The sequence below is a fragment of the Vigna radiata genome, chromosome 7 (genome assembly GCF_000741045.1).
Source record: "Vigna radiata var. radiata cultivar VC1973A chromosome 7, Vradiata_ver6, whole genome shotgun sequence".
NCBI lineage: Eukaryota > Viridiplantae > Streptophyta > Magnoliopsida > Fabales > Fabaceae > Vigna > Vigna radiata.
Genome location: NC_028357.1, coordinates 24,801,439 through 24,817,701, shown reverse-complemented (window position 1 = coordinate 24,817,701; position 16,263 = coordinate 24,801,439). Strand labels below are relative to the sequence as shown.

At 35.3% G+C, this 16,263-nt stretch overlaps 1 protein-coding gene across 4 annotated transcripts; it reads right to left on the bottom strand.

Moving 5' to 3' along the window:
- On the bottom strand, positions 1-12,172 carry LOC106769308 (tobamovirus multiplication protein 1). 4 transcript variants are annotated; one of them, XM_022783284.1, is made up of 14 exons: positions 12,087-12,172; positions 11,688-11,957; positions 11,157-11,207; positions 10,393-10,426; positions 8,748-8,834; positions 8,611-8,662; positions 2,855-3,029; positions 2,625-2,720; positions 2,198-2,258; positions 1,899-1,963; positions 1,567-1,641; positions 1,394-1,469; positions 1,019-1,185; positions 1-310 (listed from the first exon to the last, which is right to left on the bottom strand). In XM_022783284.1, the coding sequence occupies exons 2-14, from the start codon at positions 11,790-11,792 to the stop codon at positions 305-307; spliced, it is 1,050 nt and encodes a 349-aa protein (XP_022639005.1). In that variant the 5' UTR covers positions 11,793-11,957; positions 12,087-12,172; the 3' UTR covers positions 1-304. The 4 variants fall into 4 exon arrangements, with proteins under 4 accessions (XP_022639005.1, XP_022639003.1, XP_022639004.1 ...); XM_022783282.1 differs by having other exon boundaries at positions 3-269; XM_022783283.1 differs by having other exon boundaries at positions 3-269; positions 11,688-11,949; positions 12,087-12,129.
- Positions 12,173-16,263: the final 4,091 nt, after the last annotated feature.

Genomic DNA, 16,263 nt, shown 5'->3' with positions numbered 1-16,263 from the left:
CCATTAATACGAACCATATTTCAAATCACGGATCTGATCATGCATCCTGCATCATGGTGGAGGCTTAAATTGAAGCATATTTTGTTCTTAAATTGTAAATGTCGTGATGAATTTCAGGGGTACAGGATTTGAATCACATTTTTCCTAGCAGTTAAAAAAGAACGGTTACGACCATTTATACCCATAGTCAAGTCAGCATGATTTGGACAAAAAAATAATCTTTCTCGAGATCGATTAATTCAGCTTTCAAGCAGGCTAACATGGTCATCCTGCAACAGCCATATTCATGTCGGACGGGAGTTATTCAAGTCTGAAAAATACCCAACCAGCATTGAAACAGTAGCGTCCCAAAATTTGTAAAAAGGAAAAGAATTTTTCATATATCAAATTGCTGATATATACATTTAGATTTAGATTATAAATACAGTGGGAAGGGAAACCTCTCAGCCTTAAGCACTTGCATCCATCTATCATTTTCTCTTATGCGCTCTAGGGTTAAACATATTCTGAGGATATTTCAATAAGCTGTCCAAACTCCAGCAGAACAAGACATTTGCAAAGTTTAATGCATAATTATATAGGACTCGCTCTTGATATCTGCAATACTAGCAGCATTTATATCACTAACAGTTCTTATGCATCTTCAAAGCCACACATGACAAAATTATAACTACTATAAGACTAATAAATAAGCTATGCTTGCTGGTTCACTAAACAAGGTTATATTGCTCAATTTTTGAAGATCATTATATTTCGCATAGATGTACTATTGGACTATTCTGGATCATCATTTACGTTCCCCTAATGCAAAGCCCTTTTATTCTTAGGGAAACAATATGATTGTGAACAAGTTTCAAAGCAATCCATGTTCATATAAAAAAAAAAAAAAATTCAACAGAAGAAGGATAAGAAAAAAAAAATTTAGAAAATGATGTGAAACGGTTTGCATATTCTAAAATCAAAAGTTGAATACTGCATGGATAATTTAACCAAAGGAAGATATATATGATATAGGCACCTGATTCTGCATGCTTGTTGCCGTAGTCCAGCGTTGAGGATGATGAATTGCAATTGAACTATCAGCAACAAAAGTTATTGTTCTAGATTCTTCTGGTACGACAGCAGCTTCTGCAGGTGGTAATTCTCTCATTACCCACAGTATCACTGCTGAAGGTATTGATGAACCTGGAAAAAGCATCACATTCAGATATAAAGGAGATGAAACCACTTCAGAAATTTATTGGCAATGATACGCTATGTGAAAATTGAATGGAGAACATAAACCAATTATTACACAGCAGAATGTGTAACACTGTTTCAAATACTGTCACGGAAAGAATAGAAGATTTCTGCAAGTGGACTAGTAATTGGTAACTGAATTAACAGCACATACCCACAAAATAATACAAAACGAGTATAAGAGAGGTGTAAGCATCATTCAGACGCTGCTGATGCCAGTTATACTGCATCTGCAATAATAAAAAATAACACAAGAAAGTTCAGGAAATCTTAAACCTTTTATCAAGAAAAAAGTAGAATTCTTGCATTCGTTTCACTCATACATACAGGGATGTCAGTTAAAAGTTCTACACATGAACTTGATGTGAAGCATAGTACAGAGACAATAGTTAAACCTGCAACCTGAGAAAACCGAATCCGTTAACAATGTATTTAAATTTAATAAACACGCAAGCATGACAACAAAAGCCTGTATATTTTTCTATCTCAACATACGTCAATATATTTAAAATTAAAATAAGCATATAAATTATGCATCAGATGAAAAGTTAGATTAAGTGATGGCAGCCACGGGTCAGTCTAGCATGCCCCTGAAAAAGATTCCAAATAACAAAGGCTAAACATTGTCAAATACTCGAGTGGAAACAGAAATGTAGTACCTTCCACATTTCAGATGAAGGTTTCTCGGCTCTCACTTTGCTCATTTTCAAGCATAATAGGATTCCTGTTAAGAAAATACAGCACATTATAATAAAAACAGTTGACATAAAAGAGACACATCGCAACTCACTAGGCATCAACAATTTAACCCTCACCAAACTATGAACAGGACCTTTTAGAGTATAAATTCATCTAACATTATCGTAAAATGAATTTTTATTTGGAAACGGAAATTTCCACTGCATGATATTAAATCTACTGAAACTCAAAATGGAGAAATAGAATAGCAGTTGCTCACCATAACAGGCTAATGCTCCTCCCAACAAAATCATTCCAATAGCAGAAAGATCCAAATATACCTGCAAAATAATTTTGGTCACAAACCATACTTCAAAGGGTTTTTTTCGAATCAGCTCACCAATGCTATAGTGCCAAAATAGGTCCCAATGCAATCTTCTAGTTGGCTACCTACACTAACCGCTTTACTACAGCAGCCCCTGTAGGCAGGGTCCGCTTAGCTGTTATGGCAGAGCTATGCTGTGCTACTTAAAAGATTGATTATAGACAACACTAACCAAAGCCTTGTTTCACTGGGTATTGGCTATATGAATCAAACGATAACACTGAATTTTGTCATTAACTAAATACTCAGCAAGTCCATTTTAGATCCAAGTCCTTTTTTCATTGATAGATATAAACAAAAGCTAAAATGACAGTGCCCATACCTGAGCTGCCACTTCGGAATCAATGGGATTATTTCCTAGCCCAATCCAGATTATCAAAGCAAATGCGATCATGGTAATGAAAACTAGCAATGTAACCTGGAAAATCATGAATCATCATTATACACAAATGAAATACATTTTAAAGTAAACTATTAGACAACAGTCATAATAGAGAGGAAAAAGGATACCACAATCAGAACTAAATAAGAAAAATTCATTGTTTCCCATACCAAAATCACAATCTTTTGCCGATTTCCAACACGAGAGAGCCGAAGAGGAAAGCACTTTCGATGGCTATCTATGCTTGCTATGTTTGATTCATTGGATGTCTTTTCCAGCAAAGGGTTCTCACAGAAACTTCCTTCGTAGTCATCATCATCATCTGCCTGATGGCAAAGGTCAACCCTGTAAAAGGAAGCCCCAGCACAAAGAAACAAGTTCATATTTAGCTATCTAACAATAACAACAAATCCTTATCCCACTAGATAAGGTCAGCTACACATATCACACAATAACAATAACCCTTTATGGCTTGATTTTATTTTATTTTTGTTTCCGCTTCTATCTAACAAAAGACAACTAATAATATCCTCTCTAACAAATTCAAATAACAATAAAATCAAATGAAAAACTTAAAATAACAACAAAAACACAGTGAAGGAGATGCTGATTCAAAGTGGCAACAGCAGTCATAATGATGGCATCAGTGTGCCGATGGTGTCAGAAGCAGCAGAAATGACAGTGGCAGCAATGGCATCTGCAGCAGGGGTCAGCGGAGACTGTTGGTTCAATATGGGTAGGGTGGTTTGGGTCAATATTTTGTTGTGATGTTTGGGTTGGGTTGGGTTGTACAACCCAACTCATTCTTTCAAAAGAAAAAACACTTGGGCTGAGTACTACTGGGAAAATAAGAGAACAATGATGATCAAGGTTTTACTCTCTCGGGTCAGATCACACAGACCAGAGTCTTCTTCTCACTGGTGCTACTGGTTGGTTTCAGATGTGCGCCACTGCTATTGCTTCGTTTCACATGGGTGCTACACTGGCACTCTTTGGAACTGTTTCCATGACTGTCTCGCAACTCTATTTTGTGACACCCAAATCTGCTACTGGGCTGCCATGAAAAAACTACATCGCCACTGCCATGTTGTGGCGGCAAGCTATAACTACACTGATTTCTGCCATTGCGAATACTGACTATCAAATGACGTGGTGATATCTACATAAAGAATCTTTTCATGAATTAAATAATAGTCAATCTCACCACGGTTCGTTTGTTGCAAAATTGGATTAGGAGGTGACGTACAATGTGGTAAGAGCCATAAGCACTGTGCCTCTATATTGGACATTGAAAAAACATTATTCTTTTCACTCTTCCATTATATGAAGAGTTATTGATATGAGAAAACAGAAAATATTAGGGACGCAAAAATCCTTCGTGAAAATATATTGGAAACAATAAAGGGTTATGGTGGAAGTATTGTCGCTAAAATTAAAATAAAATATATCCATATATATAGATATAGATAATTCAAAAAAATCCAAAAATATAATTATAATTCAAAAACAAAGACAATGAATAACTAATAATAATGTCATGTCTAAGAAATTCAAATAACAATAAAATCAAGTTTAAACACCACAATTTGACGTTTAAAACTTAAAATAAAACAAAACATAATGAAGGGAGCTGCAGGTTCAAAGTGGGTAGGGTAGACTTGTGGTCCACGGTGGTAGCAGCCGGTAGCACCATCAGCAGCCAGACTACACAATAATAAAGGAGACCGTTTTGTTTAATGTGGGTAGGGTGACCTAGGTCAATATTCTATTGTAACGTTTGGTTTGGGGCTACTTGTACAGCCCAACTTATTTTTAAAACAAAAAACACTTGGGCTGACTCTCCATTGGGAAAGTAAGAAGAGAAGAAAGAAAGGGCGTTGCAGGACTTGTGACCCTAGGTTTCTTCTCCTTTGTTTCGCATGGGCATTGCCCTAGTCCTTCGTTTCGCACAAGGGCCAAGCTACACTTTGATTTCCCATGGGCGCTGTGCTGCACTCCATAGCTTTCGGCATGTTTCTTCTGTGACACTTTTGTGACACCCCAAGCTACTTCGGTGGACTGCCATGGAAAACCTGCATTGCTACTACCATGTTATGGTGGGTGGCAAGCTATAGATCTGCCACCGATTTCCACCATAGCATTGCTATAATGGATTTTTGATAACATTCGAAATGAAAATATCGTAAAGAGCACAATAGCCATTAAATAACCGATTAATTGGACAACTTGCTGATGTTCAAGTGAGTTGGAGTCTCACATTGAATAGAAATTAACATATTGGGAAATATAAATTAGAAAGACCCACAAATCTATTGTCTTAAGATTGTGTTGAAACTAGAGTTTTAAATCTCCTGTGGTTGGCTCATGGCCCATTAGTGAAATTCTCCCAAGTTTTTCTTTGCCTTGGATTGCCCAACAAGTAGTACAAGTGTTAATGATTCATCCTATGATTCATCCTATTGGTAACATTAGACGAGTCCGATGGAGTTGCTAGAAGATCCGTGAATCATCCTATTAGTTATTATTTCTTATTTGTATTTTGGGCTTAGCCCATATTTTTTCTATTATAAATAGATGACCCTATGTGTATATTGAACAGAAGGGAGTTTTCACTATATTACACTTGGTATCAGAGTGGTGTTGTTGTCCATTGCCACCCGCCACCGACCGTCTACCATCACCGGCCACCATCGTCGATCATCTACCACCGGCCACCACCGCCGGCCGTCCGCTACTAGCCACCGTCACCGACCGTCAAGAATATCAAAAATGAAACTTCCACTTCTAAATTCACTAAGGATGAATATCAAGAATATCTAAGGTTAAAGTCTAATAGCTTGGCACAGTCATCTCAATCTCCAAGTACATCAACAGCCTGTGTTTCTCAATCCATGGAAGGTCAAAATTCATGGGTAATTGACTCAAGCACTTTTGATCAAATTTCTGGTAATACCTCTTTGTTCTCATCTATTTCCTTTCGAGAAAAACCTCATTTCATAACTCTTGCAAATGGATCTAAAACTTTCTCAAAAGGAGTCGGTCATGTTTCCTTGTCTCCCTCCCTCAATCTCAACTTTGTCCTTTTTGTCCCTAATTGTCCTTTTAATTTAATTTCCCTAAGCCAGTTGACCAAAATGTTAAATTGTTCAATAACATTTGATTACAAATCTTGTTATACAAGAACGTGACTCGGGGAGATAGATTATGTCATTCTTCTCTTGGAAAATGTGTTTACTTAATAGTAATGTTGATGATATTGTCATTACAGGAAATGATGCTGTTGGAATATCTCAACTGAAGGAGTACTTGTGTAGACATTTTCAAACCAAGGATCTTGGAAGTCTCAAATACTTCTTAGGCATTGAAGTAGCACAATCAAAAGATGGAATTGTAATTTCCCAAAGGAAATATGCTCTTGATATATTACAAAAAAAAGGTATGATTGGTTGTAGACCGGTAGACAGCCCATAGACCTAAACCAGAAATTAAGGACAGAAGGTGAATTATTCTCCGATCTAGATAGGTATAGGAGACTGGTTGGAAAACTTATTTACTTGACTATTACAAGGCCAAATCTATCCTTTGTAGTTTGAGTGGTTAGTCAGTTCATGCAGGCTCCTTGTGTTGACCATTAGAATGCTCTGATTCGCATTCTAAGGTATATCAAAAAGGCTCCTGGGCAAGGATTGTTATATGAAGATAAAGGAAGCATTCATGTCTCTGAGAATTGTGATGCAAATTGGACAAGTTTGCCTATTGATAAACGGTCTACCATAGGATATTGTGTTTTTCTGGTAGGAAACATTATTTCATGCAGATAATAAAGTTGTTGACTCGTTGTCATGAATGTTCAAAGGTGGTGAACGGAGGGAGATTTAGTCTTTTCCCATATGGTTGCAGGAAGAACACATCCAAAAGGAAGTGGAAGTAAATACCTTATTGCAACAAGTGGTGCAGAAGTTGCAACAAGAGGACTCATTTGTTGCAAATTTCAGTCTACAATTAGGAGTACTATTTTACAAAGACGCTTAGTATTGTCAGTCAGATTTAATTCCCATCATTTTAACTGAGTTTCATTCTTCGCCAGTAGGGGGTCACTCGGGTTTTTTAAGAACCTACAAATGCATCACAGGAAATTTATATTGGACTGGTATGAAGAAGACGGTTCAAGAATTTGTTAAAGTGTGTGGTATTTGCTAATGATAGAAATATGCAGCAATGTCTCCAGCAGGATTACTTCAACCCTTGCCTATTCCGGATAGGATATGGGAAGATATTTCCCTAGACTTCATTACGGGTTTACCAAAATCGAAAGGGTTCCAAGCTATATTTGTAGTGGTGGATCGGTTGTCTAAATATGGCCACTTTATTTTGCTGAAACATCCTTACACTGCCAAGAAGATTGTTGAATTGTTTGCTAAGGAAATTGTAAGACTTCGTGGCATTCCACAGTCGATTGTTAGTAATCGAGACCCTTTGTTTATGAGCTTTTTTTGGCAAGAATTATTTCGGTTACTGGGAACAACTTTGAAAATGAGTTCTTCTTATCATCCTGAGACTGATGGTCAAACGGAAGTGGTAAACCGATGTTTAGAAGCTTATTTACGATGTTGTGTTGGAATAGCCCTAGAATGGGTCATATTGGGTACCTTGGGCAAAATTATGGTATAATACTGTTTTTCATGGATCGACATGAAAGACTCCTTTCGAAATCATTTATGGGAGAACACCACCTACATTAGTGTGCATTAAACGTGGAGAAACGCATGTGGAAGTTGTAGCCGCTTACTTGGTTGATAAAGATGATGCTAATCGACAATTGAAATATCACTTGCTGCAAGCCCAACATCAAATGAAGAAATTTGCAAACAAAAATGTAGATTCATGTAGTTGGAGGTAGGAGAGTGGGTGTTTATCAAATTACGACCACATAGACAGCTAACCATAGCTCGACGTATTAATCAGAAGCTAGCACCTCGATATTACGGGCCTCTTTGGCAAAAATTAGAGAAGTGTTTTATAAGGTGTAGTTGCCAGAATCAGCCAAAGTACATCCAGTTTTTCACATTTCCCAACTGAAAAAGGCTATTGGAAACCATGCAGTAGAACCAACTTTACCAACAGAGTTGAGTCTTAAGGAGGAAGATAAGGAAGAGCCTGAGGCAGTGTTAGCAGCCGGGGAGATTCCGGAGGGTGGTAACATCATCAAACAATGGCTGGTGAAATGGAAGGGAAGGACCAAGGAGGAGACAACTTAGGAAGATGAGGTGCAACTGCAGAGTCAATTTCCTTCTTTCAGCCTTGAGGACAAGGCTGTTGTTGTAGAAGGGAGTAATGATAGGACTCATAATAAGGATCATAAGGTGGGAAGTGCACATGGGCTTGTTACTCAGCAAGGAACAATTATAGAAGGAAGAGTTAGGTCCAAAATATGGAATGTTTATGTTAGAAGAAAGAAAGTGGAGTTAGGAAAAGAAAGAGTGAGAAGTTAGTTCGGATGGGAATGACGTGTCAAGAATCCAGGGATGAGGGAATTCTGTTATAGGAGAGAGAAGGGAGAGTGTGAAGGGGTACGGCGTAGGAGGTTGTGAGTTGGTTAGGCGGAGAGTGATCCTATGGAGGAGTCTAATGCTCTGAGGTTTCCTTGTTGTTGTAGAGCTATCAGCTCAATAACTTTTTTTACTGCATAATATTCTCAATAATTCAGACTTGGATATTCATTTATTTCTTGGTTTTTATCATAATGTTATTAAATTTACCACCTACAGCAGCATGTGGGTATTGGAACATAATTACCTAGCACTTATCCATTGAAATCCCTACTAAAGAGGGTTTGCAAGTACTTGCTATAAGTAAATTTTTCTAGCAAGCATTGCCGGTTCATGAAACAAATTTAAATGTCATAACAATAAGCAAGATTACATACCAGAAGGATAAAAGTAGAAGAAATGCTGCAAAAAAAAGTACTTTGGGGAAAGCTGCAAAACAATTTTCAAGAAGTTAAGAGATTTTAATTTAGGATGAACATATATCACAGGTAGTCAATAAAGAATGGAGGCTTACCCATAAACATGAAACCACAAGAGTGTGACCAAAAGGTCCATCCCTTGCAAGCAGCAACAAGTGTCAATGCCAAATAAATGGCATAACCTGAAATTTTTAAATTTAGTAGTTTAGAAGAATTAAAGAGAAAACATGAGGATATGAATTATTGACAGCTCATTTTATTCATCGACGCATGTATTTTGTTACAAGTTAATAAAACATAACCTTTCACATAGTGAACAACAGACGACAAAGATGTTATCAAAAGAATACCTCTTTTGCACAGAAGAACCGTTATGCATGAAACTAAGGTGGTTTTACATTAAGCTCATTGCCCAAACCCTATACATATGCCAAACTGACTCAGATTATTTAGATGGGCATGCAAGGCACCCATAATATCAGCCTTTGCAATCTTGGAAGGCCAAAAATAATGTGAGACATGCCATGTTTTCAATTATGATCAAGGAGCATGAACAGCGAATTGACCTTAATAAAGTTATAACTTATAAGGCAAAATTGGGGCCTCATCTCAGCGCACAATCAAATTTATCATGATCTATGAAAAGATACGAAATCTGTTTTCCATTAAATGCAAGATTCCCAATATATGCCTGCCTTTCACTGTACAACAGATAAGAGTTGGACTAACTGCCAAAGTCTAAGACTTCAATACTTGACCTATACAATTTAAAGAATTTATAATTAACATGAAATAGCATGATTTCCATTTGAATTTCTAACCCGGAAGTGGATTTGGTGAAATATTCATTATAGAATTTAGTCTATTTGCACACATACACGGAAGACAGGAGAGGGGGAATGGAAACTATAGTTTCTAAAGGTTGTAACAGGGTAACGGCCTCTGAGGCAGACTTACAATTCAAGTTTACCAATATGCTAAAGAATGCTGACCAAGGCCCAAGCTGTCAGTCCTATAGCCTTCAGGGGTCTAGCTGGGATTCATCCCCATCTTCAGCATACATTCTTATGAAAAATGGAAAAGAAAATGCTCGGAAGGAATACAAATCCTTTTCTCCTCGGTATTCAAATTCTCTGTATATATAGCACTGCTAATAGCCTGACATTTCAGAACTGGTAAGTGCTTCACAGGTGTAGATAGTTATTTCTTTTTCACTTGAATCATACATCTGGTATCTTGGTGACACTTCTAGAGGCATAAGGGAAAATAAAAGTCAAGTATCAAGCAGATCTGTTATCACTCAAAATTTACACTAGTATAAGACGTGACAACTACAATGGATGTCTGGTAAAGAAACAACCAAATATAGGCATCTCCGCGAAGGTATCAACCTAGAATAGAGAGAGAAAACTAAGTGAAATCGGAGAAGCAGGTCAAACTGCCAAAGTATAGAGCTACTCTCAGGTAAAACAAACTTGAAAATTGGCAGTATTAATAAATGTCGAGACGATTAATAAGACAAATTTTCTAATGAAATGATGAAGCCATGAACCAAATCTATCTAAACCCAACAAGTTATTCCAACAAGTACTGGACAAAATATCAAAATGGGCTCCTATAGTGTAGCAAACCATGAAATTCTAAATGGCTTAAATTAACCATAGATACAAGAGAGGAAATGATGACAAATACGGAACACGTAACAATATACTTGAACATCAAAAGTAAAATAGAACTAACCTAAGTTAGAAGAGCCAATCAACAGATGGAACACCTGCAACGCACCATATTTACATTTCATTAGAAGCTTAGTATGTATAAACAGAAACCTGGGGTAATAGCAAGTAAAATTGCCTAGAACTGAGTAGAGCATGGAAACAAAAAATCCATAAAAGTTTATCCATACATAAAATTCAAAGATAGAAGTAGAATATTCGTATGAGCAATGTTATAGAAATGCCTAACTGCATTGCAATATTTCTGTCCTTTCTTGTTATAAAGCACAGTAAACTTGAACTATTTCATAGACAGTCAGACATTCCATTCTGATGAGAAATTGTTGCATACATTCAGAATTCAAGATTCTTACACACATATCTAAACACCCAAATCATCAGCAAAATATAGGAAGGATGCAAGGCAGAAAGGATAATGAAAGGCAGTTGAACTCCGCAGTGAGAGCAACACATACTTCCATCTATAAATTAGGAAACAGTAACTTCAAGTAGTCATGAAAACACATTCTTGTAGCCTTCATTATACACACATTTGACCAATAACTCATATCCCAATGCTCTAGCGAATGCTACAATGGAAACCCTCTCAAATCTTGATAATTGGTATATTTCCAACGGCACTGTTATACACAGAGGCTACAGCACTACCAGTAAGTGGGGAATGGCAACCGATAATTTAATAAATTTACAACATAAACAGATTTATCTATTAAGAAAAGATCCAGTTATAGCAGATAATTCGACAAGTAGCCTTTAAAATGCACTTACTTTTTGGCGAGTCAAACCAAGCTGCGTGTTTCTCAAGTGAATCCTCGTCAACTGGAGCACCCAAACAAAAAAGAAAAAATAAACCGACAATAAGTAAACGCAAATAACTTCAATCTTCAGCACTTCCACTCTAGCACAGAGCTTAATATATCAAATCAGTTTCATCGAATTCTAAAAACTTAACAGTGACAAAGTGCAACCACAAAAGTCAACTTAAAGTGTCGCCAAAATCAAACCAATTAACCACACAAGCATACTACTAAAACTGACAATTGAATATTCAAAACAACCGGTTACACGAAAAACCCTGAAAATTAAAACCGCTCATAACATTAAATGATTGAATTCGGCAAACCGTCACCGAACACGATGACGGAGAAGAAACAGACAAAAAGGCTCAAAATGCACGTTTCTTTTATCCTCCCGAATTTAACACATTATGTCGTTTCAGCACGTTCCTCATCGAAATTAAAGGAGAAAACCTAAATTGCGGAGCGAGGCAGAAATGCAGGAAGCGGCGTAAGCCAAAACCTGAAAGAAGGCAAGGGAAGCAACGAGGGCGTGAAGAAGAGCGAGAACGAGATTCACAACGAGGACAAGACGCGGAAAACAGTGAGCGTCTCTGAATCCCGACATGGCCTCGTGCGTTTGAAACAAACAAACACCGCTTGCGTTATTCTTTCTCCGTCTCCTCTGTTCTACTCACTCCTCCAGATCTACGCGTATATACGCATATGCATATGCATGTGATGCGTGGGTGTATCGTATCGCATCACAGATTCATTCACAGCATCTGCAACACTAACAAAACGTGACACAGTTAGCTGATTTAGTGGAGGGGCATCCATCCTTAGGAAATAAAATAAAATAAAATATAAAAGCTAATAATAAATAAAGTAATTAATTAATTAATTAATAAGGTGAACCCACGATAAGAATCATGGTCCTGGGTGAGAAAGCAAAGACCACTTCCTTTCTTGCTTCTTTTTCATCACACACTGTACATAAGCATTGTTGCTTTTTTAGTTTTTTTTTTTTTAAATAAAATAAAACCACCACTTCCTTCCGTTGACTTTCTGCTCTGACTCTTCTATCATAACCTCACGTGTATAATGGCTTTTAAATAATTTTGTCCTGTAATTAATTGCTACTTATTTGCTTGATTAATTAATTAATTGTGTTCTTCTATCTACACCCCCTGTTGGGCCTACAAATGGTGGGCTAATTGGCCTTTGCTTATATTTTTACCCCACCATAAATTATTTAATTTTTGTTTATGATGTTCTAACTTTATATTTTGGTTTTATCCTGAACAACATCTTTAAACACTATTTATTTTGTTGTTTAAAACTAAGTATTTTTTGAACCAAAATCACATACACAAATTATTAGAGATTAATAGCTTATAAAATTAATAAAAAATTAAACTTAAATCTCATTTTCTTTATTTTCTAATTTTGTTCTGTGTTATTTGTTCTGAGTTAGTCAACCTTTCTTATGATAATTGCTGATGTCATCTTTTATAATTGTCGAATGAATTTCTAGATGGTGAAAATGTAAGTAGAACACATCCAAGTCTTAATAATACCACCTTTTCTATATTTACAAAATTATTACTTTGTGAATCTAGTAATACGAGATGAAGATTATATATATACATGAGTGGTAGGTATAGGTATACGTGACACATGACCGAATGTTTTTTTTCTATTATTATATATCATATATACCTATATATCAATATTTATATATAAAGAGAATTTTTTTAAAATTTATCTTTTAAATACAAGTTTTCTTAATTAAAATAATTATTTTATCAATTTTCATTTTTCAATAACCTATCTTTATATTAAATAATTTCTTATCTGATCATTTTAATCATATATTTTAATTAAAAAAATTAAATAAATAAATAAATAAATGTTCACAATAAAATTTATAAAAATTATTTATATTTATAATAATAATAATTTTATCATCTTTTATTATCATAAAAAAATAACGTGTGCATGTGGTTTCTATGATTAGTAATAAAAAATTTCTTTATAATTATTATATTAATATAATATAAGAAGAATAATGTATACACATATTTTATAACCACATCTAATTTAACATATTTACATTATTAATTAAAAGATTAATTGATAAACAAACATAAACCAACATAAAATATAAAATATATAAGTCGTATTTATAAATCTTTCATAAAAGAGAAAAAAAAAAACTTAACTTTTAAAAGATAACTTGGAAGATCTATATAACATAAAAGTTATATATCTAAGCGAATTCCACCTTTTATTTACAATCATCAATCAATAGACTTATCATCTTATAAATTTTTCAAATATCATATTATCAATGCAGACAAACAAATAAAACAAAAGAATAAGTTACTATAATTACTTAAATTAAAACAAGATATATTTAAATTATTTTTCCATAAAATCAATTATTAACATCATATAATTCATTGATAAAATGTTTACATGTATAAAATGACTAATCACTAGTGTAAAAATTTCTTTTTATAATAAGTTTTTATATCGATTAAAATCCACCTAGTATAATAAGATTAACACTTTTTATACGAGATCTGTTTATATTTGGTATAAGAAGTTAGACATTGACATTTTTGTAATAAAGAATAAAACTATATGTACGGGTTCTAGTTATAATTAGTATAGAAATAGACGCAGTGACATTTTTATAATAAAGAAGAGAACGTTTTATACTTGCTAAACCTATAACTGATATAGAAAGTGATGTAGTTTTATAATAAATTAACCTACATGGAACCTTTTTTCCCTTTCCAAATCCCAGTGATAGCACCACACATGTGCAGATGTTCAGAAAGCGTCGAACTGCCTAGTTGTAGAAATTAAAAGTTGACTAGAGGTGCGTTGCCAGTAGCACTATATATCAGTCGGGATCAGTGATGGCAAAAGGAGAAGCAACATCAAGATCTATGAGTTTCAGTACAATGACCCTGAAGTTGCTCTCAGATTGCAAGCTTTTCAACAAAGGGAGTCACGAGTATGTCTACAAGGTGGTGGTTCGAGGTCATCCCATGGGGATACTATTGTTGTAGCGGTCGTATCATCATTGGGTTGTTCCTTGATTGGTTTCTTCTTCTACGCATGTCGGAGATCACCAACGAGGTGGACAACAAGATCAACATCTTGTCAAAAATCTAGAGCCCTAGGTTGCTGAATTTGGTGGGTTTCAAAAATGATTCAAGAGTTAGGATTTTAGTGGTAGAGTTCATGAGAATTGGTTTATCAACTAAGCATTGTTTGGAATAACATTCACTCCTAGCTAAGGCATTCATGAGTATTCTTTGAAACAACAATCACTTTTGACTAAAACACTTGGTTGCAAGAGAAGTGATAAAAAATGTCACAAGGTTGTTAATTATAAGAAAGTTATAATCCTAAGATGAATGCAAGTTTTAAGTTCACTATTTTAGGGTGCTAATTGAAGAACATTGGAGTGTTATATTAACATGCTAGATCGTAAGCTTTTTCTCTTAAGATTTTGTGATTTTTATAACATTATTAGGTCGTTCACGAACAAAATTTATTTCTTTTTTAGACTATCTTCTATTTATGGAGGTTATGAAGATAGTCTTTAAAAATTTATTTTAGTTACATTTGATAAGTTCTTCGTTTATCAAGTTACATTTGATGTTGTAGACAATGAGGGTTGCAATAATGCTTTTCACGCATCATTTGATGCAAACTTTTGCTTCAAAAGAAACATCTTTATGCTCAGTGTAATTTGTCAAACCTAATTCAAATAACTTGTATCTCATATGACTAAAAGTTACGATTGTACAAGGTGGATGGTCTAAGGTTAAAAGTAGTCCTTTTAGAGATGTTTTTGGTATAAAGTAGCTTTGGCACACTCTTTGAGAGATCTTTGATATTTCCATTTCTTATGAGATCCTTTTGGTGATCAAATAAGAAAATTTTATTGTTGAAAGTCTCACATTGACTAGAGAGATAAAGCCAATTTAAAGTATATATGTGAGTGCAAATTTCATCTTATACACGTTAGTTTTGTGAGGTTGAGTTAGGTTTAAAATCCACTTCTTAACATGATATAAAAGCCATGTAATAAAGTCTTACAAGTTAGTTTTGTATGGTTGAATTAGACTTATCCACTTCTTAATAATTATGTATAAAATATATTACAAGCATTTATAAACCTTTGAGTTGTACTATGAAATATTGAAAACTACATGTCTTATTGTTTGTCTAAGCTCGACCTAATCATATGTAAAATGTTTTTGTGTCTATGACTATCCAATGAAGCAATTGTATATGTTGATATTTGATACTTAAGAACAAATATCACTAGTGCAAAAGCGCTGTTTAACGTCACCCATTAGATGTCGGTTTCATGAAAAACCGACGTCTATTATTGCACGGTGGCATTATCGTAAATATATTGGTAAACTAGACGTCCGTTTCGATGTTAGGCGACGTTTATGACATCATAGACGTCGCACCTGCCTCAAACCGACATCAAATTGCCTGAGGTATGTGATAAGACAGACAATTCGACGTCGTCTAGAAAAGGGCACCGACGTTTCAGTCTCTGACAGGAAATCAAACGTCAAACTGTTCAGCTCTAGACGTGGAATAGACGTCAGATCCCCTGAACAAGCGACGTCGACTGGGCTACAATTAATGTTGTTCACCAAATTCCCAAGCGCTTAGACGTCACGTAGTCAAACGGCAACGTCTAAGGCCTATCTGGAAGGCGGGAAGACAAAAATCCTTCAATTTAGACGTCGGTTCTGAACGTAAGCGACGTCTACGTTCCTGTAATTGATTATTTTCACCAAATTCGAGGGTTTTAGACGTCGGCTAGGAGGGACACCGACGTGAACTACCCTGACAGGAAATCAAGTGTCAATCTTTCAGCTTCTTTAAGAAGAATAGACGTCGGATCCCGATCAAACACTGACGTCTATAGACGTCGGTTTCTGGCGCAACCGACGCCCAATTTCATTTTAAATAAACCGCAGACCCTTCTAACCACTCAGTTTCTGATCGCGTCTTCATCTCTTCTCCTTTTTCTCTGCTTCTCCTCTTCTTTT

Bases quoted from the DNA above. Each gene is read 5' to 3' on its own strand.
- LOC106769308 (XM_022783282.1), bottom strand. From the start codon at position 11,792: ATGTCGGGATTCAGAGACGCTCACTGTTTTCCGCGTCTTGTCCTCGTT. The intron at 1,964-2,197 runs GTGAGCAACTGC...TTTTCTTAACAG, and splicing joins AGGAGCATTAGCCTGTTATG to GAATCCTATTATGCTTGAAA. The intron at 270-1,018 runs GTGCCTATATCA...TGGCTGTTGCAG, and splicing joins CAACAAGCATGCAGAATCAG to GATGACCATGTTAGCCTGCT.